The following is a 24,829-nucleotide window of genomic DNA, read 5'->3' as shown; positions in this document are numbered from 1 at the left end:
TTCCAAATTCTCCATATCCTTGCCAACACTTGTTATTTTCTATGTTCCTGTTAGGTGTCTGCTGGATTTTTTTTTTTTTTCTAGATGGAGTCTCGCTCTGTTGTCCAGGCTGGAGTGCAGTGGTGTGATCTCGGCTCACTACAACCTTTGCCTCCTGGGTTCAAACAATTCTTCTGCCTCAGCCTCCTGAGTAGCTGGGATTACAGGTACCTGCCACCATGCCCGGCTAACCTTTTGTATTTTTAGTAGAGATAGGGTTTCACTGTGTTGGCCAGGCTGGTTTCAAACTCCTGACCTCAAGTGATCCACCTGTCTCGACCTCCCAAAGTGCAGGGATTACAGGTGTGAGCCACTGCACCTGGCTTGCTGGATTCTGAAGAGTGATTTTATGACATACTGAGTCCATAATATTTTCTACAGGCATACTACTAAAATAGTAATGTCAATTATATGAATTAATATATAGAATATATATAATATTCCATTTAGTTATTTTAAGAGTACTAGAAAGCTGATAGGTCTCATAACCTATCAGCCAGAAATAGTTCATCATTGAATGGTCTCATAAACAAGACAGTAGTTCAACAACATCTTTAATTTTTACCCCGATGACAAAAGCTGAATATTTCAGAGAATTACACAACTTGAAAAACCTTGTTTCATTCAATTGTCACTTTATTGCAAGATGGTAGAATTAATTGCAAATTTAAACTATAATCTGGTAATCTTTAGTCAGGCAGCAAGTTTTATAAAGGCAAACTGCTTATTCAGAAGTGATCATGGAACAACTCAAAGGCAGAGTAAGAAGGATGAGAAACATCTGACTGGCCGATAGAGATTTTGTTTTCTTACTATATGAAAAAAATTTTCATTTTAGGAAGGGTAAACCATAACTTCAGTAGACATCAATACAGAAAGACTTCGTCAAATAGACTAGTTTCCATTTAGTCTGTCAACTGTTTCTAGCTGTCTCAATTGGGATAGATTCATTTACATAACCGGCTGTGCTTGAGCCTTCTTTGCCAGCAGCTTTAGGTCCGCAATGCACTTGGCAACTGTCTCCTTTTCCTGTGATAAGGAAAGAGAAATCTGGTTAGATCTTTCCAAAACATAGAAAAGTATAGAGTATAAACACCATTATTCTAAAAGACACCTCCTACCAGACCAGAACCTCAAGATGATTACTGGCTTAACATTATACGGCTACTAGAGAGGTTTAGAAGTAAAACTAACACAGAGGAGATACAATTTATTTTAAGCAAATCCAAGGGGTTAGTTGAAATTCCCTGGCTCACAGCTTTTATGAGTGAAATCTGTATAGAATCTGAGACCAGATATTCCTGTAACCATCTGCCACTGATGTTGGCTTGTACAACTAACAGCTGCTTGAAAAAGACCAACTCAACAAATATTAGTAATATACAAATGTTAAGAATGAAAATAATTTTTAGTCTCTTTTCTAGACTTCTTTTGTATTTTCTAAGTTTCTTAAGCATGTATATTACATTTATGTAAAAGACAGTTTACTAAAAAAAGAAAAAAACTTTGATAGGACCCTGTTTTCTTTGAGACAGAGTCTCACTCTGTCGCCCAGGCTGGAGTGCAGTGGCCGGATCTCAGCTCACTGCAAGCTCCGCCTCCCGGGTTTACGCCATTCTCCTGCCTCAGCCTCCCAAGTAGCTGGGACTACAGGCACCCGCCACCTTGCTGGCTAGTTTTTTTTTTTTTTTTTTTTTTTTTTTTTTTTTTTGTATTTTTTAGTAGAGACGGGGTTTCACCGTGTTAGTCAGGATGGTCTCGATCTCCTGACCTTGTGATCCGCCCATCTCGGCCTCCCAAAGTGCTGGGATTACAGGCTTGGGCCACCGCGCCCGGCCTAGACCCTGTTTTTCTAATCCTACATAGGTTATGCTGAAAATGACCAGAAATACTTAAACGTTATAACCCCGAGAAAGAAAAAAATCAAGTCATATTAAAGCAAAAATATAAATGAAAAAAAATCGATTCAGTTTAAGCAAACAGAAAACATTTCCGTTCAAAACAGACACATTATGCAGGTGAAAAGAAGAAATGGAATGTCCTGGAATTAGAAAATGGAAGGGGCTTAGAAATAGCCTTGTTCAGTCTTTTATTTATTTTATTTTTTGAGGCAAGGTCTTGTTCTGTCACCCAGGCTGGAGTGCAACAGTGCGATCAGAGCTCACTACAGCCTATGCTTCCTGGGCTCAAGAGATCCTCTCACCTCAGCCTCCTCAGTAGCCGTAAGTACAGGCGTTTGTCATTGCACCCAAGCTACTTTTTAAATATTTTGCAGAGACAGGATCTTGCTATGTTGCCCAGCTTGGTCTCGAGCTCCTGGTCTCAAGTGATCCTCCTGCCTCGCCCTTCCAAAATGCTGGGATTACAGGCATGAGCCACCATGCCCAGCCCAGTCTGTTTTATAGAGAAATTAAATATATCAGTTAATGCTACCCAAATTTGAAGAAAGAGAAAAGCCATCCTGACAGATAGGCAGCATCTTCCTGCTTATCACTATCCAGAAAAACAAACCGGGGTTACACCTACTTCTAGGCTAAAGACTCCTTGCCAGCTATTCCTACCTTAACGAAACATCAGCAGATACTTGTTAAGAGATACCAGTACAATGTCAGAACCTACAAAAGTGTTGTGTACCTGCTGTGCGGAGATGCTTTGCACCACGTGCTTCTCCACCCAATTTATCATGTGCTCTTGTTCCTTTCGACGCGTCATGTTCTGCACAGCTATATGATAGTCCAGGCGATTCTTTACTTCCTTATATACTCTATATAGTCGTTCCCGGTAAGTAACCTCCAAAGCCATAGCAATGTTATTCTGGGGCAAAATTAAGAAATGATAAACATTGTATACTTGAAGGAATACTTCTACTCTGAAGATTCTGCCAGTGAGAATGCCCCACTTCTTTTGTCTTTTATGTGGAATTCTTTTATTTAATAAATATATACCTAGAAATTATAACAGCATATGGCAAAAATATACTTAAAAGTGTATGCTGTAAGAAATAAGTCTCCTTCAGTCCCCCCATAGGCCACTAACTTCCTGTATTTCTTGTATTCCCTCCCAGAAATATTTAATAAAAATATAGGTATACACATCAAAATATAGGCATATACACATCATGTTTATTAATTATGACACAAAAACCTACCTCAATTTTAAGCTACATTGGATTCCACTATACTGGTACTCCATAATTAATTTTTTGGTTCTACAAATAATGGTGCACACATTGTATATTTGTCTTTGTGTTTATGTCATAATACTTGCTAGATCAAATAATAGTTAACATTTGTAGAGTACTGACTACACTCTAAACACGTTTGTGTTTGGATTCAATTAAACCTTATGATGAAACCATGGCATAGTTATTATAATTATATCCATTTTGCAGTGAGGAAATTGAGACAGAAGTTAGGAAACTTGACCAAGGTTACAGAGCTAATAAACTATGAAGCCAAGATCAGCATACAGGCAGTAAGGCTACAAGGTCAAGCTCTTATATATTTCTACTTAGCTAACCCATAGGCATCACAAACCAATGCACACCGAACTGAAGGCTATTGGCAACAAGACAATCAGAGTGATCCTTCAATGACTTTCTCTCATTTAGAGTCCAAGTCAAAGTTCTTATAGGAGCCTAAGGTCTTTATGTATCATAGTCCCAGGCCACCCTCTGTCTCCTTTTATTCTCCCCCCACCAATTCTACTTCAGTTGTATGGACCTTCTTACTTTTCCTTGACTATATCAAGCAAACTTCCAGGTTTAGGGCATTTGCAACTGCTCTTCCCTCAGCCTGGCACTTATTTCCCCAAAAACCCACATACTTTGCTCTATTAGTTCTTTCACGTCTCTGCTCAATTATCATATTAGAGACATTTCCTGAATGCTCTTATAAAAACAGTAACTCCTTCTTCCTGCAATTTTGTAGAAAGGGTCTATGCCCAGACTGGTCTCAAACTCCTGGGCTCAAGTGATCCTCCCGCCTTGGCCTCCCAAAGTGCTGGGATTATAGGCATGAGCCAATGCACCTGGCCTGCAATCTTTTTAATACTAGTTTATTTTTCTATCTAGCATTTACTACCTGTTGACATTTGCATCTGTTCAATTATTTATTTTCTGTGCTTCTCCCAAAGACTGGCTAGAAAATAAGACTCCATGAAGGCAGAAGCTGTTTGTTCTCCACTATATTTTTAGCACTCTGCCTTGGTCAGAATATCCACATAGGAAGAACTCAATAAATATCCATCAAGTAAATATAAATAAATAAAAACCTAAATTACTATCATTTCACTCTTAGGAAAAAGCTACATTTTCCAATATGTTTTTTTAAAAAAGCCAAAATATATGTATGCATGCATTCACATGTGTATATACTACACAAGAAGCAGGAAGCATTCTCCCTTTGTAACCTAAATATACATGGAATTAACATTTTCTGGGATTTTCAAATATCCATGTGCTTACGAGTCCTTAGGGATCTTGTTTAAAAGAATACAGATTCTTGGATAGCCCTTAAGAAAGGTTCTGATTCCACAAGTCTTGGAAAGAGGCAAAAAAAATTAACACCAAAGATAACTCTAATGCATGCGGTACCGAGACCACATTGGCCAAGATCCTAAACATTTCAGATGCTTACTATCTTAGCCAGTATTGAGAAATATTGGCCAAGATCCTAACTATTTCAGATGCTTACTCTAACTCCAGTCTTGACTTCCTGGGTGCAAGCAGTCCTCCTGCCTCACCCTCCTCAAGTCCTAGGATTACAGATGTGAGCCACTGTGCCCAGCCTGCTTTGTGGATTTAGAATATGCAGTATCAGATTTCCTTACAGCAAAGATGTTAAGATGTTCTTGTAGCAAGTGTGTATGAAATACACAGGATGTATTTTACCTATAGTCTTCCTTATACAGTGCATGTCATTTTAAAATCAGCTTTAACTTAATGACTATTTCTTTTTGTGTGGATCCGAAATGTTTTTTTAATAGCTTCTACGGTTTCTAATTGTATAATAATTTGAACTATTTTTCCACTTGACAGTTCTTAAATGTTTGAATAGCCGTGAATGCCAACTGCTACATAAATGTTCTTTTCTAAATAAAATATGTTCAATCTATTTAATCATTCTTCATAAAAAATTCTGAATTAAAAAAATGCACACAAGTAACTTCATTCTTCCTAGAAACTTCTGAAACCTACCCTTTGCACATCAAAAAGGTAATGGCGCTTCTGAGTCAGTGCCTGCTGCGACTTCTCCATATCAATTGCATTCTGGATTTGCTGGATGGAAGCCTGCTTCGCCTCTTCTAGTTGGGCAAGTTTTTGCTACAATTGTGATAGCAACAAAAAGATCAGTGAAAGCACAAAGGGTAAAAAAAGGAGATTCATTTCATGCTTCTTCAAAGTTGCATCTCTAATTTGTAAAACAGCCACAAAGAAAATAGAAAGAAATGCACAAATCCTTAAAAATAATTGCCCATAATAACTATACAATACCTTTTGAATGATTATAGAAAAGCTAAAGGGTTTAGTAGATATAAAAAAATTATCTCAAATTAGTAACTAACATTAACACTTATTTGAAGCATTAGATTCATTTCTATGTGTTGCTCCCCTAACACTCATATCAAAAATATCACTAGATGACCTTCATGTTTCTGCTAGTCTAAAATAGGAAATAAGGTTTATGGTTCTTACCTCATTGAGTTTATCAGCATATTCTGCAACAGAAGGACCATATTTTTTAATTCCATAGACCATTATCCCTATTAATGACATGGCAGTGAAGGTCTCTGCAGTAATCACATATATTTCTTTGGATAAAGCATACAAGATAAGCCCAGTTCCGAGCACATAGGGTCCTACAAGAAGAAGAGTTATTTTATGAATGGATATGCTATGCCTAAAAGAGGGAAGATAGAAAGGCACTTCTATATTTGATTAGCAGAAGGCAAAGTAACAACTTAATTAGATTCAAAGACAAAACACTGGATTGGGAAGCAGTACGGTAGAGCTGAAAGAACAAAGATATGGACTCAGGGAAATTTGTATACTGACTCTACAATTTTAAAGAAACTGAGCAATCTAAATAATCTCTGAATTTAGTTCCTTATTTGTAAAATGGGGACAGTACGTTCTTCAGTCTGATAAATTTGAGAAATAATGTTAAGCACAATACCCAGCACCGTAAATTAAACTATTCTACAAAGATGCCAGATAACTTTCTGAAGTAACTTGTCCAGCAAAATATACTATTTATTGAATGGGAACACTAGACAGGTTAAAATTTACACAAAAAACAAGGAAAAACAACTACAAAGTGGTATGTATATAAAAGAATGAATAAATATTAGGATTCCCAACTCCTGTAGCACCTAATTACAACACTTCAAATACGGCTTTTTCTTTAACCAGGTCATGTATTCTGAAAGGATGCAAACCATGATTTACATATCTTTAGTCTTTCCTCCATGCTTCACAGGATGTAAGAGAGGCCCACAGCAGGCTTTTAGGAAAGCATTTTACAGTATTTCTGAGAATCACAGGATGGCAGGATGTATCATGACAATAACAGGGTTACAAACTCAAATACATTTTACCCGGTTTCCCATACAAAGTTCCAACAGTTTTTTTTTAATTGTCTTTAATATACAAATTTTAAATATGAATTTGCAAGAAACATCTAGAATATGTAACATTTTTATCAGCCATTGAAGTCTGAGGAGACTAATGTTTCTAGCAATTTCAGTTAGGAAAATGCTACTTTAGGTGACTCCAGGGCTAAAAAAAGAGTCTTTGGCTTCCAATGTTCCACAGTCATAGCAATACTTGGGTATGGGCCAAGAAAGGCAGTACATATAGTAGAGAGAATCATAAACTTAATCAGGGGACTCCCGCTTTACCTGGCTTCATTTTTATTCATACCCTTTTCACTATCTAATAGTATATTATACAGTTACTCATTTCTTTATTGTCATCCTACAACAGAATGTATGTTCTATGACAGCAGGCACTTAACACTGTTTAACACCATATGCCTTCAACAGCGCCTGGCATAGAGCAGGCATCAAAAAATTTGATCTACTAACAAACAAGAGATAATTCTGTAAAATTAAGTTAAAATCCCAAATACATTTATACCAAAAACAAGTTGGAGCAATCAAATCAACTGTTACAATTTCCTTTTGAAAACAGCTGACTTGCGGCTGCAGGCGGGTGGCTCAAGCCTGTAATCCCAGCACTTTGGGAGGCCAAGGTGGGTGGATCCCATGAGCCCAGGAGTTGGAGACCAGCTTGGGCTACATGGTGAAACCTTGTCCCTACAAAAAAATTGAAAAATGAGCCGGATGCATGCCTATAGTTCCACCTACTCGGGAGGCTGAGGTGGGAGGATGACCTGAGCCTGGGGAGGTGGAGGCTGCAGTGAGCTGTGATTGTGCCACTGCACTCCATCCTGGATGATAGAGTAATACCCTGTCTCAAAAAAAAAAAAAAAAAAAAAAAAAAACAACAACAACCAAACAAGAAAACCCACCTAATTTGATTTTAGTGATGCCATCAAACCATATTATCAAAGACCAGGCAAAAATGCTCACCTGTTACACCAGTTTTAGGATAAAGAAACTGGAAGAATTCCTCAGGGATCAGTCCATAGCGAACTTTTCCTCCATATTCAGGAAGAGGTGGTACAGGGGCAAGGTGTGGCTGCCCTGTATGGAAGGTCCTTGTTGCCTGCAATACTCTACAGGTAATAATTGTACAAATGTAAAGCCTATTTCTTTAAGGAGAATACAATGTGTGAATAATTAGCAGAAACAACAAATGGGGTTGAGGATTGAGACAGTTTTCTAACTCTCATAATGGAAAGAGAATGGACTGGGAACAGGAAGGTTAGGGTCCAGTAATCAGCTGTGACAAGAGCAAAGAATTAATTACAGACACTTAACCTTCTACCCAATACTGGAATCCTTTCTATAAGCCTTGCAGATCATCTGTCTAGCACTGTGTATGTCTATTATTAGCACTGAAATATGTAAGAATGTGGATGTGGCAGCCAGATAGCCTCCTTGAGTTCAAATCCTAGACCTGCCCCTTGACTTTGAGTAAAGAACTTAAAGCTTTTGTAATCTCAGATTTCTCTCAGTAAAATGGAAATAAAAGAATACCTTATATGGTTGTTGACAGGATTAACTGAGTTAATATATGTAAAGTGCATAGAATGATGCCTGGCACATGGAAAAGTGCTATGTAAGTGGTTAGCTATTATATGCCTGGTATGTTGGCTCCTCAACATTTTTGAATACTCTCTTTGATGGGAGTGCTAATCACTATATGTAACAGACTTTTTCAGTACTGGGTAGCTCTAATTATATTCATCTTTGAATTGAGATGCTGCATACATTCTTGGAACCTCAATCCATTCTTAGTTCTAATTTTGCTTTTCTATGTAAGATAACACACATGTACCTGGGTGAAACATCTGTTCCCTCACAATCCTGATTGCCCATAAAGACTTCTCTGGTTTTGTCTTTTTTTTTTTTTTTTTAAATGAGGTATAACAGAACTGTATATAATACTCTAAGTATAGTCTGGCCAATTCATTCATTCTACAAATACTTACTGAGAACTTGCTATTGCCAGTACTGAGCTTGAACAATTGAACTGTTATCAACAGTGGATTTGGAAACTATTCTTGTATTAAAGCAGCTTAAGACTACACTTTTAACAGTTACAGCATACTGATGTCTCCTTAGGCTTCTGATGAAATAAAATTTAGTCCCTTTATGTCTGCTGTTAAGTTTAGTCTCCTTCAAGTTTTCAGTATATTTTTGTCCCACTTCCCACCTCCCATTCCTCTACTCTGTCAACCTCTATCTCCTTGTAATGTAAGAATTTACATTATTTCATTTATTTTGGTACAATGCTTATCTTTTGAATATTATTTCTGCCTCCAAATATATTAGCTACCCCACCAGGTTTTGAAATCTGAGAATCACGCTTGAGATTCCTTCATTTACATCAAGGTTTCTCAACTCAGCACTACTGATGTTTGGACTGGATACTTCTTTGTTGTAAGAGGTTGTTCTGTGCATTGTAGAACGTCTGGCAGTATCTTTGTGGCCTTTACACAACAGAGACCAGTAGCCTCCTTCCTCCCCGACCCACCCAATGGTAATACTGAAAAATATCTCCAGACACTGCTAAAGGTCACCTGCAGGCAAAGCACCCCAGGCTAAGAACCACTGATTTAAATCATAGTACTAAAAGGTATGCTTAAGCTGAGAAGTCTCCCTAACTAGCTACCTTAGTTCAAGCCCTTATCACCTCTTGCTTAGTTTAACAATCCAAAACCTGATCTCTCTGCTTATTTTATTTTTTTTGAGACAGAATCTCGCTCTATTACCCAGGCTGGAGCACAGTGGCGTGATCTCTGCTCACTGCAACCTCCACCTCCCAGGCTCAAGCGATTCTTGTGCCTCAGTCTCCCGAGTAGCTGGGATTACAGGCGTGTGCCACCACACCCAGCTAATTTTTTTATTTTTAGGACAGATGGGGTTTTGCCATGTTGGCCAGGCTGGTCTCAAACTACTGGCCTCAAGTGATCTGCCATCTCGGCCTCCCAAAGTGCTGAAATTACAGGTGTGAGACACTATACCTGGCCTCTGCTTCTTATTAAATACCCCAACTTAAACCGAGCCCTCTCACATTACTGCCAATGTTTCTAAAATGAAAATTTGACTTGAAAACTCAACAGGCTCTCTCCTGCCTACTGAAAACTACTTAATATAACATATATAATCTAGTACCTGTCATTTTTTTTTTTTTGAGACAAGGTCTCACTCTGTCACCCAGGCTGGAGTGCAGTGGTGCCATCACTGCTCACTCGCAGCCTCCACCTCCTGGGCTGAAGCCATCCTCCCACCTCAACCTTCCCAATAGCTGGGAGTACAGGCGTACACCACAATGCCCAGCTAATTTTTAGAATTTTAAAAAAATTTTGTTGTTTTGTTTTTGTCTTACTATGTTGCCCAGGCTAGTCTCAAACTCCTGGGCTCCAGTGATCCTCCTGCCTTGGCCTCAGGATTATAGGCATGAGCCACCACTGTGCCTGGTCCTGTCAAATTTTACAACCTCAACTTCCTTCATTCTCTTACTCTCCTGGAATTACTTAACAGCTCTCAAAAGCAAATGAAAAAACACCACAAAAAAACTGCCCAATGCTGCTCCTTCTGTCTTGTATGCCTTTCATACCATGACTTTATAGCAATGACTACCAAGACCAATCAGCCTCCGGATGTGTAAAGCCCTCCCCCATTTTGGGCTAACATTCATTCTTTTAATCAATAAAACATTTATTGACTTTCTACTAATGCTAGGTACCAGTAACATGGCAATGAACAAAGCTCCAGCCTTCAACATTCTAGTTGGGGGTATGGGAAGGGTGAGTGTGTTATCTCCATACAAAATTTCAGGCAGCTGTAAGTGCTATGAAGAAAAACTGAGCAAGGTAAGGGGATAGGGAGCAACAGAATGTGGAAGTTTTTTTGGGTAGGGAGCCAGATGACATTTGACCCAATGATCTGAGGAAAAGAGAGAAGAGCAAGTAGAAAGATATTGAGGCACGAATGCGCTTGGTAGTTTTCAGAGGAACACCAAGGCCAGTATGGTTGAAGAATGATCTAAAAAGAGAACAGAAGGAGATGGTGTCAAGAGATAGGATGGGATCGATTCATGTTGGACCTTCTGGGTTATGCTAAGTTTGGATTTTATTCAGGTGGGATGGGGAGCTCTGGAAGGCTTTGGTGGGATATTGACATAATCCTCCTGGCTATTATGAGAATGGGCTGTAACAGGACAAGAATAGAGATGCAAGACTAATGAAGAGACTACTAAAATACCTAGGTGAAAGTTTGCGGTGGTTCATACCTTAGCGGTAGTGGAAGCAGCAGTCAGAGTCCAAATTTCTAGAGGAAGAGCCTTGCTGAGGTACTGGACATGAAGTGTGAAAGAAAACCAAGGATATTCCTTGTATCTTGTAAATGTAAGTTATTTATTACCTGGTATTACAATTATTTGTTTACAAGTCTGTATGGGGTCCTTTTTCTTCTAAGTTGGAAGCAATCAATTATAGCCTTACTTCATTGCACACATGAGACTTAATTACAGACAAGACCACTTTTCAAGTCCAGTTTTTCAATTTGATAGTTAACATAATTTGCAAGCTTTAGAACTAAATTTGGAAGTAAAAAGAAATCTCTAGGAAAATGGACATGTCTTATGAAACAATTTTAACGCAAACAGCTGCTAAATTTACTAAACACACACCATGTACCAAGAACTGTTTTTGAGTTTCACAGAAATTGTCTCTTAATTCTCAAAAGCCACAATGCACTATCATTGCCATTTTGTAGATGAAGAAATTGAGATCACACAGCTAGTAAGTGGGACCCTGTACTGGCTTTGGAGCCCTCACTCTAAACCAATACTCTAAAGGTGCCTCCCATTCCTAGACTGTGAGCTCCATGAGGGCAGGTAATTTGCCATACTCATTCTTGTATCCTTGGTTATGTGTTTAGGCAACATAAATATTTACTGAATCAATGAATGATTTCTCTGATTGTTATTATATGGCAGCAAAAACTAGGTATCTGGGAAATAGACTATAAACAACATGCTTCACTGTTTTATTGAACAAAATTTGTTCTTGGGTATGTAATCTACTCTGATTCAGGCTGTGGAAGCTACATGTCATAAGGTCCCAAGGGAAGGTCACAAAGGAGAGGGGCGGGCATAGAAGACAGCAAAACCAATTTCTAGTTTAGTTAGCATACGTTACTTATCCTGTAAAGTCTTGGTCATTAGTTGATATGAGAGCGTTCCTGGCAGTTGCGGGAACAAGTGTTTGAAAGAGGGTTTAAGTGTCCCAAAATTATCGGAAAGAGATTTCTGGCCTAAAGCTAACGGGGTGGGGGCAGGAATCCAGAAATAAAAGATAGTAAAAACAAAGACGAAAGGGACCATTATCCTCACACTTACCCTGGACCTAGGAAGGCTGCATTCTTCAGAGACGGGGCTGCAGATAGACAAGGCGAAGGTCAGCAAAGTCAAATGACATCTGGTTTGTCCCTTCCTCATCCCCGCCAGGCTCGATCACTAAGGCTATGTACCCCTCTTTCCTGTCCCTTAAGTCCCCACGCTCCTCTCCCAGCGGCGCTGATCACTCGCCGCTCAGGCCCGTGTCGCTGCGCCCTTCTCCCCTCCCCCGTGACCCCTAGATTCGCTTCTTTCCAATCACTCTGATAGCCCAGAGCAGCGTCTACACCCCTCACCCGCTGTGGCGGCGGCGGCGGAAAGTACCACCCGGGACAGCATGGTCAGCGAAGGCGCAGGTAGCAATCTTAGAGTCCCTGTGACCCCGACAGGAGAACCTGTCAGGGAAGGAGCAAGATGGCCGCTCACAAGTCTCGCGAGATGAAAATTTTGTAGTATTCCTTCAACTTTCCTCGGGAGATTTTTAAAAACAAATTATCGCGAGACGAGGCAAGTAACGCTGAGAACCTATCGCAGGAGGGCGACAGCCGGAAAGCAGGATGGAGCCACAGAAGCAATTCTCGCGAGAAGTAGACTTGCCGTAGCCTCGGTAGAGGGGCGGAGGCTCAGAGGCGCACCACGTGGGGTTTGCTATCGGAGCTGAGTCTCCGGCTGGCGTCCAGTTTGAGTCTAGGTTGGAGTTGGGGCCGTGGAGATGCGGAAGGAAACCCCGCCCCCCCTAGTGCCCCCGGCGGCCCGGGAGTGGAATCTTCCCCCTAATGCGCCCGCCTGCATGGAACGACAGTTGGAGGCTGCGCGGTACCGGTCCGGTGAGCCGAGATCCCGGGCCTGGGAGCTTCCTTACCCCCGCCCAGGGCGCCCCTCCCCAGAGACTGACCCTCCCAGCCCATCCCCGTCCTGCATGTTATCCTGACCCCTGAGTCGCGCCGCCGAGCTGTCCCCAGCCCCGCCCCGCGTTCCTGAGCTCAGATCCAGACCCGGTCCGAACGCTGTTCTGTGTGGTCTCCATGGAGGCGAGCCCTTCCACCCTTCACGCGCTGACAGCTTGTACCCCCCGTAGATGGGGCGCTTCTCCTCGGGGCCTCCAGCCTGAGTGGCCGCTGCTGGGCCGGCTCCCTCTGGCTTTTTAAGGACCCTTGTGCTGCCCCCAACGAAGGCTTCTGCTCCGCTGGAGTCCAAACGGAGGCTGGAGTGGCTGACCTCACTTGGGTTGGGGAGAGAGGTATTCTGGTGGCCTCTGATTCAGGTGAGTCACTTTCCCCTCATCCACCCCCCACCCCCACCCCCGGGTGGAGTGGTAGAATGGAGGCTTGGGGTACGGGTAGGGCTGAGCTCAATATCTAATGTCCCATGTTCAGTGCTTGGAGGAGCCGGAGAGTATTGGCCTCGAATGCAAACTCTTGTGTAGGTGGGAAATATCTTTTCTAAAATTCTAAATTGTCTGGTGAGATTTCCTAGAAAAATCCGTAACAAAATTAAGCAACGGATTGGAACCATTTTTCTTCTGTGTAACCTGCTCCTTAACCCCCGCATCCCAGACCAAGCATAATCTTGATTTTAAGATGACATTGAAGCCAATCTGTGCTACATGTCTCTTTCCATTTCTTACCGCTTTCTTGTGTTCATTCTGCTTTCTTTGTGTTGACTGTAGGCTCAGCGATGCAGGCTTTGGCATTTTTTTTTTTTTAGATCAGAATTTGGAAGTTGGCTGGCATTGCATGGAAGTTTAAAAGACCCACTTATAGATTTAACCTCTCTGACAATTGAGCTTGAACAGTACATAATCAAGAAAACTTTTGGCGGATTCTCTATGCTGAGCCAGTCACCGTGCAAGACGTTCAAATATTCAACATATTTTTAAAGACTCTGCAAGACATTTATTCAACTAGTTCAGCAAATACTTATTAGTGTCCAAATAATTGGGAAGTGTTAACATCACTGGCTTTCTCCACCTCCTTGTCTGGGCTGTCATTAGGAAAACAGTAACACAGAATAAAGTCAAAGGCTCAGAAATTAGGTAAACTCTTCAGTGATGTGGACTTTGCTTTTATAGGAATAACTAACTAACTTTGTTAATTTAGTGACAGTGGCTCTTTGAATCCTAGAAGTGAATTACTGCCTTGGTATAATTCAAGCTCATGTTTTCCTTACCCTACCCCCAACAGGTGCTGTTGAATTGTGGGAACTAGATGAGAATGAAACACTTATTGTCAGCAAGTTCTGCAAATATGAGCATGATGACATTGTGTCTACAGTCAGTGTCCTGAGCTCTGGCACACAAGCTGTCAGTGGTAGCAAAGACTTCTGGTGGGTCCCTGTTCTCATTGCTTCTGTCTCTGAGCGTCCTTTGGGCGCCTTTCCTATCCTGTTAACCTTATTAGGTAACATTTTGGGCTTATTCTAAGAATTCAGTGACTAACTTTAGCATGTCTGTAAGGTTTCCTTAGTGATTTTGCAGTCCATTGTAAGTAGACCATAGCAGCAGTCCAGGAGGCAAAGACTTGGGTAATGTTGATTACAGGAAGTTCTTGTTTGAACACGTTTTTATGTTGCTAGTGTAGGTCAAGATTAAATGTCTGTTTCCTTTTGCCTCTTAGCATCAAGGTTTGGGACCTTGCTCAGCAGGTGGTACTGAATTCATACCGAGGTGAGTATTTCATTTTTAGCCCTGGTCTTAGCTATTGTGTTTTTGGACTTTTTGAAGTTTGCTTTGATGTTAGGAACAGCAATTCCATGTTCTGATAGTTTTCGAGTGCAGTGGCCGGATCTCAGCTCACTGCAACCTCCGCCTCCCGGGTTCACGCCATTCTCCCGCCTCAGCCTCCTGAGTAGCTGGGACCACAGGCGCCCGCCACCTCGCCCGGCTAATTTTTTTTTTTTTGTATTTTTAGTAGAGACGGGGTTTCACCGTGTTAGCCAGGATGGTCTCGATCTCCTGACCTCGTGATCCACCCGTCTCGGCCTCCCAAAGTGCTGGGATTACAGGCTTGAGCCACCGCGCCCGGCCTCTTTTTCTTTCTTTTTTTTTTTAATTCGACTAGTCAAGTACAGTAGTGAAAAGGGGGAAGAATATGACAAGGAGTTTAGTCTGTAACTGACTGTGAACAATCAATTGAGATAACTTGCTACCTTCAGACCAGCCAGTTTCCCTGTTTCTATTGATGGCCTCACCACCTTGGCAACACAGAGCTCAAACTCTTGGTCCTTTTCCACCCCTTCTGTTTCCTCACCATCAGTTGGCCACTAAGTTCTTTTTAGTCTTTTCCACTGGTCAGTCACCTTCCTATCCATTTCTATGCCCCTATTCACTTTCAGGCTTTACCTTAACACAGGTAGTAGCACTCATGTCTCCACTAGCAATCTAGCTCTTTTGGTCTTTTATTAGTTTCTTGTGGCCACTGGATTAAAATCCCATTTTCTTGTAATGGCATTGAAACTCTTTTACTCCATTTCCTCTCTTCAAGCTTATTAGATCCTTGACATTCTTGAGGGATAAATCTTGAGACTTTCAAATCTTGAACTTTTGAGTATTTACCTTCATAAAATGTCTGTTTTCTTTTGAGAACCATTGCTTTTTTAATGCCCCTCTTTCTGCTCACTTTCATTAACAGCACTAGTGGTTGACTTTATCTTGGGAGCCATTGTTTGTGAAGATAACGTCTAGAGCCTTAATGTGTGCATGTTTCAAGATTTAGATGCTGGGTGATTGATCACTGTGGTTCTCTCAATGGCTAAGTGCCTTTCCCTGCCATTTCTAACTTCAAAGTACATGATTAAGTTATAGACCAGAGAAATCACAGACTCATATCCAAGGTCCAGTATCCTGGACCTTCAGGGTCACTTGCAAATAGTTTTACAATAATGTTGAATGCCTAGCTGTGCGCAATGGCTCACGCCTGAAATCGCAGCACTTTGGGAGGCTGAGGCAGGCAGATCATATGAAGCCTAGGAGTTAGAGACTAGTCTGGCCAACATGCCGAAACCCCGTCTCTACGAAAAAGTACAAAAATTAGCCAGGCATAATGGTGCACATCTGTAATCCCAGCTACTTGGGAGGCTGAAGCCCGAGAATCACTTGAACCCAGGAGGCGGAGGTTGCAGTAAGTCGAGATCATGTCACTGCACTCCAGCCTGGGCAACAGAGTGAAGCTGTCTCAGGAGAAAAAAAAAAAAAAGTCAATGCCCTATGTCTATTATATTTGCCTTTTATTGCTTAGACATATGTGCTTTCCTGGTTAATGCTAACTGTTTTTCAGCATTTCTGCCATGCAGCCTTTCTGTTATTCTTTGTGTTTGTGTCTTATTCCCCCTGCTGAATTCCAAATCCTTTATTATTTTTTAATTTTTTGTAGAGACAGAGTCTTGCTATGTTGCCCAGGCTGGTCTCAAATTCCTGGGCTCAAGGGATCTCCCGCTTTGGCCTCCCAAAGTGCTGAGAGATTACAGGCATGAGCCACTGCATCTTGCCCCAAAACCTTTGAGGGTGGAGGAACCATGTATTCTTCATCTTTTCTTTACCACCATGGTGCTTGTCCCAGAGCTTTGCTTTTTTCAAGTGAGCAATAAATTCCTTTTCTTACTTCTTATCCTGTTGACTTTCTGTGACTTCTAGGGCTAGGAAAGAACTATGGAAGCTGGTTTACTTCCATCCTTCTGCCTCGGGGGTTGGGGGGGCACATTCAGACTACGTGGGAAAGTCTGGTAAAATGACTGTAGAAAAGGTTTCCACAGCTTCCAATTAACATGTAGCAGTGACTTTAAAGTTTTTTCCATGTAGACCTCCTAAAACAATTTTGAAAATCTGTGCTCCCTCATACATTTTTAAATTGATACCTAAAGAAATTTTTTAACTAGTTGCAGAGAAGGTAATTTCTGGCATATAATTTATTATATACTTATTTCAAGCATATGTTTGTCCAAATTTTAGATTTGCAGGTTAATCCTATTTAGTTTGTATGAATGTCTACCAAATAGCCTAACTGGCAAAAGCCAATCTGCATTGTAAAGCCAGTGGACCAAGTTAGACTAAATTTTCTGTCAGAAAAGTGTGACTTTGTTTTAGATTCAGATAAAGTTGTTGAATATGTCCTTATCACGACAATCTGTCATATTTTTTAGTTCTCGTTATTAGACAGAAGCAGAGTGAAGTCGCAGAACCGTACTTGTGTTTGTGGTGTGACTGAAACAAGATCAGCGCCCCCTTCCTTGAATTTTGCCTAGATGCTCTTTCTTTTTGCTCTTCGGTTCTTAGGGAAAAGCCCCTTTTGTGCCTTAGTTTAGAACCCTTATGTTTTCATACCCCTGAGCACTGTACCATGGAAAGATCTGGGATGAATGACAGGTATGTGTTCTTTCTTTAAAGTGGGAGAAGGGTGATTGTGAAAATAGAGGCAGTTCAATTTTAAGAAAGAGAACATTAGAGAAGTTGGCTCTCTTAATACTATTAGCGCCCAGAACTCCCTCGAAAGTTTTTGTATACTACTTGGAGGTATGTGTGCTCCAGTATGAAGACTGCTATTCTAGAATTATTTAGATCTCACGTCTAAGATGCCTTAACTGGAAATTCCTTTGTTATTCTTACTAAGCTCCTAATTTCTCATTCATTGTTTTTACTAATACATTTTTTTCACAAGGTTTTTTAGGTTTTATAAGTCTATAAACTTCTCCTCTTAGCTTTTGTCTAATCCGTAATCTCCCAGGAAATTTGTTAAATTGTATCATGAGACCAGCCCTCCCTCCCTCCTGCACCTTGATTGTTCCTGGGCTGGCCCTCTTGTAATGCTTCAGCTTGTTTTCTATCATGTTTCTCTTTCTCTCTCCTTTATAGCTCATGCTGCACAGGTCACTTGTGTTGCTGCCTCTCCTCACAAGGACTCTGTGTTTCTTTCATGCAGCGAGGTAAGAGATAGCTCTTTCTTCCCTAAACACACTCCAGCCCTCCATAGGCCAAAGTCTCTAGTGTGGAGACTGTCTGGCCTGCAGCGCTTTGGACTGTGAGATCCTTTTTCTGTTCCACCTTCCTCTAGGACAACAGAATTTTACTCTGGGATACCCGCTGTCCCAAGCCAGCATCACAGATTGGTGAGTCTGAGATTCATTGGTGGGAGAATAGTACTTGGAACCCTGATAGAAGAGGATTTCTTTGGCCATTGTCAAAGCATAGTTGCCAGATGCCCAGGGTAGTTACTGTGACATGAGTGACATAATCTCCTTCTTTTCCACTGAGACTCTGCTAACCCCATTCTTGCAATGCATACCAAGAGGAAGGGCCAGTTCCTGGGTGGGTGATTTACGTTATTAGATGGGAGGACAAAGGGACCAGAATTGCTATCTTCATGATTTGTGCCTGAAACTTGCCTGTGACTCATGTCCAGAAAGGGCAGGAAGCTGGTGGATAAATGGTTATGAGGCTCAAGGATGAGGACACTGCTGACTTAGCAGGGTTTGGGAAATCAAATAAAGGTGCTCCCAGGATTTAGAGTGATGTCATTTGAGAAACTGCTTCTTCTGGACTCTTTTGAGTTTTTATCCAGACCCTCTTCTCTCCTTTGCAGGCTGCAGTGCATCTGGCTACCTTCCTACCTCACTGGCTTGGCATCCTCAGCAAAGTGAAGTCTTTGTCTTTGGTAAGGCGGCATGTCAGACTTCATATTGACTCTGGGAAAGGGGAGGAGGAAAGAGAAAGAGCTGACTCCACAATGCACAAGGCCCTTGCTGCTCAGTCTTGGCCATCATGGACACTAGATGAATTATGAATTGAGGGTGGGGAGGTGGGGTGATGCCAAGGTAGTTTTAGTGTAGCTTTGGAGAACATGATTATTTTCCCAGTGGATTTGATTTTTGATTGATTGATCCAGCTCCTGTATTCTGGGCATGGCTATAAGTCAGTGAGCCACAAAGCAAGTGGATTGCTATATAGCGAATTCTTTTCTACTGTGGGTAGGTGTAGAGCTATCGTGGTCATGAGGCTGTGTGTATGGTGACGTAGTTTGTGGTTAAAATAATAACTGCTTCATTCATTAACTTAATTTTCACAATCGTCCAGTGACTTATTCCTGCTTTGCAAAAGAGAAAACTGATGCTCAGAATGGTTAACTTTTCTAAGCTTGAGGAACTAGGATTCAAATCTTTGGCACCAAAGTCCATGCTCTTAATCACCATGACATTTCCCTTCTCTTCTACAGGTGATGAGAATGGGACAGTCTCCGTTGTGGATACCAAGAGTACAAGCTGTGTCCTGAGCTCAGCTGTACACTCCCAGTGTGTCACTGGGCTGGTGTTCTCCCCACACAGGTACCGTTCTTTGTCATCAGGGACCTGATGGGTATAATTGGGAACAGTGAGGGTGTGTGTGTATGTTTTCAAAGCATTAGCTGATTAAGTAGTTCCTTAAAGCAGACAGTGTTCTAGCTAAGGTTTTGGAACATCAAAGATCTCTTAAGTGGGAAGTGGAATCCTTTGGAAATCAAAGGATTTTTCAGATTATACGGTTTCTGTCTGAAATGCCTAAAATGTGGTCTTATTCCTGCCCATCACCCAAAATGGTTCATATTGTGGGCTTCTAGGACTGTGAGATTGGAAAAGCCTGTGTTTCTGGGTTATTGCTGAAGCTATAGAGAAGGACCAGATGGGGTGGTTAGTTGCCAGGATGGTTGTCAACCCTAACTTTGCTTCATTTCCCTCATCTTTACTTGAAACTTTTAGTGTCGACTTATAGTAGCCAGACCTTAGCCAAAAGTGGGAATCAGGCTGCCTTTCCTGGGTCACTTCACAGTAGTGGTGGCGCCGGATCAGTTAAGGTTTTGTCTTGGGATCCAGGCTTTGCCTTTCACAACCCTCTCCTCCCTCTGATAGTGTTCCCTTCCTGGCCTCTCTCAGTGAAGACTGCTCACTTGCTGTGCTGGACTCAAGCCTTTCTGAGGTGTAAGTGTGAAGTGGAATCCTTTGGGAATCAGGGAAGGGGAGCAGTGGGTGGGTGAGTCATTTTCCTCTTCAGAAAAGTGTATTGTGCTTTTGGAGAACAGATTCTCCGTCTGTATCTGAAGGGACTTGGTAATGGAAGCAGGCTGGCTGTTGACCCTCTCTGTTCCTGGGGCACATTCACAACCCCAAGGGCAAGCCATGTCCTTGGTAGAGCGGGGTGGTAGGTGGAATTTTTAAGTCTAGCACTCCAGCCCTCTCCCACAAGGGGGCGGCAGTGTATCCTTTCACATAAAGAACTGCATATGAAATGCAGTCTGCTACAGGGTAAAAGGCAGCACTTGGAAGACCTGAATTGTACTTCCCTCCTTGCCATGATTTGCTGCCTGTTACTGCCCCACATCACTGTCTTGTTTTCACCAGCGTTTCTTCATCTATGAAAATAGAGGACTGAATTGGATGATTGATGACATCCACTGTGGATAGCTACACTGCTATCCTGGTGATGAGGCCATACAGTTGGTGAAATGTGTGTAACATACCCAAAAAATATGCCCCAGATGTGTTGGGTTCTCTTTTTTCTCTAGGTCTGCTTTTCTTGTCTCTACTATGCCCTGACTTTTTTTTCTTTCTTCTAGGTTTAGAAGCCGAGCCCACAGAGACTTTGTGAGAGATGCGACTTGGTCCCCGCTCAATCACTCCCTGCTTACCACAGTGGGCTGGGACCATCAGGTCGTCCACCACATTGTACCCACAGAACCTCTCCCAGCCCCTGGACCTGCGAGTGTTACTGAGTAGATTGGATTTAAGACAAAAAGCAAGTCCCCCATGAGTGTCCACTTCTTTGCCCTACCCTCTCAGCTTGTGAGACAACACAGGAGCCTTCTGTAGTATGTTGATATGCTAGATCTGTGCCACTAATAGGCATCGTCCCTCAGCCTGAGGGAGGCTGGATTCTGGGTTCCTGTAGTCACAGGGAGGAAAAGCTTTCTTAAAAATGGACATGTATGTGCGTGTGACTGTGTGTGTAGATTTATAGTTTTTGGTAGTGTCAGGAATAAAACAATCCATCCTACATATTCCCTAAGCACTGCCTTTCTCTCACCCCCCAAAACAAGTTGACAAAAGGGTTTTATTCTTCCCATGTAGCTGTCTATGAGGAATTGGCTGTGTCTGGGTGGGTTATGGGATGTGGGCATCCCTGGGTTCTTGGAAGCAGCTCTTATGCTACTTATAGAGATGGGATTGATTTTATTTTTTTAAAGTGCTTAATTCACCATTACGAGAAATGCTTCCAGTCACAAAAATGCAGCCCAGTTCACTTTGAGGAAGAAGCAGGACTTGGTACGGATTTACATAACTCTTTGCCATTAAACCGAATCAGAAATCCATTTTCTGGTTGAATAAAAAGTTTGGCTTGCCTGTGTAATGCCCACTCCCTTCCCCCCGGCTCCCCAGTGATGGGGCATATATGAGAGAGGAGTGTTTTTCTATCATAGATGCCATAGGGGAAAGTTTGGGGATGAAGGAGAGCTTAAAGGCGTTTCAGTTAAGTTAGAAAACTGACACAGACTGTTGAGAAATCTTTGCTACTTTTCCCACCCCAAACAGCCTGGGGCCTGACATCTTCTGCCCTGGGCCCCCTTCTCTTGATGTGGAAAGTCTGAATGCAGTATTTATAGATTTCTAAGGTTTTAACATCCAGTATCAGGAAGAAAATCAGAAATACTGGTTGGTAAAATAGTTTAGGCATTGTTGGCCTGTCTTTTTTGAAGCGTGTGTGTCATGTGTGGTTAGATATATTTCACTTATGTGAGTCATCATGGTGTCAGTCTTGTAGCCCATTATTTTTCCTGTGCTTCCCCAGCTTCCCAAAGTAGCTAGTTAGAACTTAAGGTAAACATTTATTCTTGGGTTGGTGGAGTGGGTATTGCCAGTTAGAAGTCATGGATCAGTTACTGATTATATTGAAACTAAATATAATCAAGTATGTGCTTTTGAGCTTTGCAGGTTCAATTTAGGTAAAAATCACATTATGAAACTGGGAAAGTCTGAAGGAATATGGGCAAATATTTCTCAGTAAAGCTTCCTTGCTTCACCCTTGGCATGACTGATTACCCTTGAGTAAAACATGGGAATTTATAGTCATGTGATCTTCTGGGGTTGATGAGGAGTAGGAATAAAGTCTTCCATCGTTTTTATAGTGTGGGAGGAAATAGAATGGGTAGGTACAATCACTTAAGTTCTGCCTCTCAAAGAGAAAACTTTAATTTTGTGGACATTTAGAGAAAGTAAGGGGTGGGGGAGCTTGAGGTGAGTAGGAATTTGCATAGCCCTTTTCTTCATGGACTTAAGAGTGATGGAGAAAAAACTCAGTGAAAGAGATAAGAAAGGAAATGTGTATATGTGTTAAGGTGGTTCAATAAGGAAGGAAAACATAGGTTTTTTTTTTTTTTCTTTTTTTGAGATGGAGTTTCACTCTTGCTGCCCAGGCTAGAGTGCAGTGGCATGATCTTGGCTCACTGCAACCTTTGCCTTCTGGGTTCAAGCAATTCTCCTGTCTCAGCCTCATAAGTAGCTGGGATTACAGGTACCCACCACCATGCCCAGCTAATTTTTGTATTTTTAGTAGAGACGGGTTTCACCATGTTAGCCAGGCTGGTCTCAAACTCCTGACCTCAGGTGATCTGCCTGCCTTGGCCTCCAAAGTGCTGGGATTACAGGCATGAGCCACCATGCCCAGCCAGAAAGTATGGTTTTTGAAGGACCATGTTTTATTGTAAAAAAATGTTTTAGTTCAGGTAGATCTGTACTGATGAGAGTAATTCATATCTATCAGTGACCACCACCAAGATATTTATAAACCTTATCAAATACAGTAGGAAGAACAACCAGCACAATTTTGGGTGAATGTATATGTTGCAGTGAGCAAAGAAGACAGTTTAAAATAAAAGATGACCACAGAATAATTAGAAATGGTACTATCACATGTGGGGTGATTTGCTAGGTCCTTCACTTGAGAATAGTTCTAATAGAATGAGTACAGAGCTGATGACAGGTAGAAATGAGATCAATCTATTTGTTTAAAAATATACAAATATTTTGCATTTAATTTCATTGGTTAAAATGTGTAAACACTAGAGTAAGCCCATTTCTCTATCTACATCCTTACTCTGAAGTCCACTAATCAAACCTACTCTTCCACCGCTGTTCTCTGGTCCACCAAGGGCTATGAGACTCACCCCTTGCATAGTGCTCAGAACCACAAGGAATACTGAAGAAGGCTTGCCTACGATTTCAGGTGGCATCAGACATTGGGCTAATTTCCAAGGTATCTCTCCTGCCCAACAGGACAGTTGGAGTCTGGTTCTTTAATAAATAGCTATATGGACATTACTTACTGGTTCACAATCACATTACAGCAGCAAAAACACCCAAGCTGGATAACTGCTCTGGGCCTCCAGCCATATTTCCTCCAGATAGCATGTTAGGAGATTTTAAAAATCAGATTGGACTTCAGAGGGCTCCAAAACTTCTTGCCACATCTAGACCTGAAAGTAAAGGGCTCTGATTATTAAGAGGCAGATTCTTGTTGCATTTGGACAGCGCAAGTAATGGTCACACTGAACACATTAGAATCAGTTGTGTAATTGATTTTGTTTCAAAAAAGGATAGGCAAGCTGTAGTCTCAATTTTGAGTTAAAGTTTCTGAAGAACTTCATCAACAGCTCACATGATAGTTTTGGAAGAGTAAACAAGGTAAGCAGACAACTCTTGGACCCCAGACACATTTTCTTTTTTAGTTCTCCATCAAAAATGGGCATTTCTGGAGTTTTGGTCTCACTGAGTCAGATCACAGGACTACTGCAATCCAGGGAACTGAGGGAGCTGTGAGCATCTGAGAGAAAGGTTAACTCTCGTTTTAAGTTGTGACACAATTAGTGATCCCATAATCTTCTATCATCTGGTACAACATTTAATATAGTAGCATTCTACTTACTGTGGAAACTCCTTGTCTCATAAATGATGTTCTGCAGCTTCAATATGTAATGGATAGACCATCAAAGTTCAAAATATAATAAAGAATTTAATTCCCAAACAACAATTTCACCTTTAACATTCTGGTGAAAGCCCAGCCAGTGTCACTGGTTCAAAGTGCCTTCAGTGGATATAGCTGTATTTCACTTGTCCCTGTGATCATCAGGTACCAGATTCCAGTCAAGCATTTCACTTTGAGAGGCACCGTGTTGTAAGCATTAGGAATTTCAGTTGCAAACTAATTTTCCGTTCTGGCAGTAACTCTTATCTGGAGTCTCAGCTCTAAGTCATGAAAACTGTTTAGATTAGAAAATGCACTTTTTATGTACAGCCTAAATTAGCTTCATGTTCTGCAGTTTCTGCAACTTGTCTCAGAAATCCTCTGAGTAGAATTGATGTATGAGACCCTTTAAGACGATTATCCAACTGCAGTTTGCTTGGCAGAGTTAACATTAATGCAACCTTTGATCTAGGCATCTGGAGGCAGGTAAGACAGGCTCTGCGTGCACCACCGTCCCTGGACCTGTTGTGGCAGACTCCTTGAAGCAAGATCAACTTGGGCCTTGTTTGAGTTTTTAAAGTTTTTTTTTTAATGTAAAATTTGTCATTTTAACTTTGTAAGTGTACAGTCCAGTGGCATTAAGTTCATTTGCATTTTTGTGCAGCTTTCACCACTTCCATCTCTAAAACTTTTTCATCACCCCAAACTGAAACTGTACTCATTAAACAGTAACTCCCCTTCCTCAAGACCCTGGCAATCACCATCTTCGTTTCTATAAATTT

At 41.4% G+C, this 24,829-nt stretch overlaps 2 protein-coding genes across 3 annotated transcripts; one reads left to right on the top strand and one right to left on the bottom strand.

Moving 5' to 3' along the window:
• Positions 1-576: 576 nt before the first annotated feature.
• Positions 577-12,524, bottom strand: ATP5PB (ATP synthase peripheral stalk-membrane subunit b). Its single transcript, XM_017869666.1, has 7 exons — positions 12,367-12,524; positions 12,074-12,110; positions 7,633-7,778; positions 5,735-5,898; positions 5,237-5,362; positions 2,674-2,853; positions 577-1,068 (listed from the first exon to the last, which is right to left on the bottom strand). The coding sequence occupies exons 1-7, from the start codon at positions 12,407-12,409 to the stop codon at positions 991-993; spliced, it is 774 nt and encodes a 257-aa protein (XP_017725155.1). The 5' UTR covers positions 12,410-12,524; the 3' UTR covers positions 577-990.
• Positions 12,420-21,782, top strand: WDR77 (WD repeat domain 77). Of its 2 annotated transcripts, XM_017869665.1 has the most exons (11): positions 12,420-12,897; positions 13,149-13,334; positions 14,254-14,395; positions 14,686-14,735; positions 17,916-17,986; positions 18,115-18,169; positions 18,643-18,714; positions 19,273-19,381; positions 19,943-20,011; positions 20,647-20,722; positions 20,778-20,840. In XM_017869665.1, the coding sequence occupies exons 1-11, from the start codon at positions 12,783-12,785 to the stop codon at positions 20,838-20,840; spliced, it is 1,008 nt and encodes a 335-aa protein (XP_017725154.1). In that variant the 5' UTR covers positions 12,420-12,782. The 2 variants fall into 2 exon arrangements, with proteins under 2 accessions (XP_017725154.1, XP_017725153.1); XM_017869664.1 differs by having other exon boundaries at positions 20,647-21,782.
• The last annotated feature ends 3,047 nt before the right edge of the window (positions 21,783-24,829 follow it).

This window comes from Rhinopithecus bieti, unplaced genomic scaffold, assembly GCF_001698545.2.
Source record: "Rhinopithecus bieti isolate Rb0 unplaced genomic scaffold, ASM169854v2 scaffold_3040, whole genome shotgun sequence".
Taxonomy (NCBI): domain Eukaryota; kingdom Metazoa; phylum Chordata; class Mammalia; order Primates; family Cercopithecidae; genus Rhinopithecus; species Rhinopithecus bieti.
Note: the sequence above shows the minus strand (reverse complement) of the source record. Positions and strands in the feature narration are given on the sequence as shown.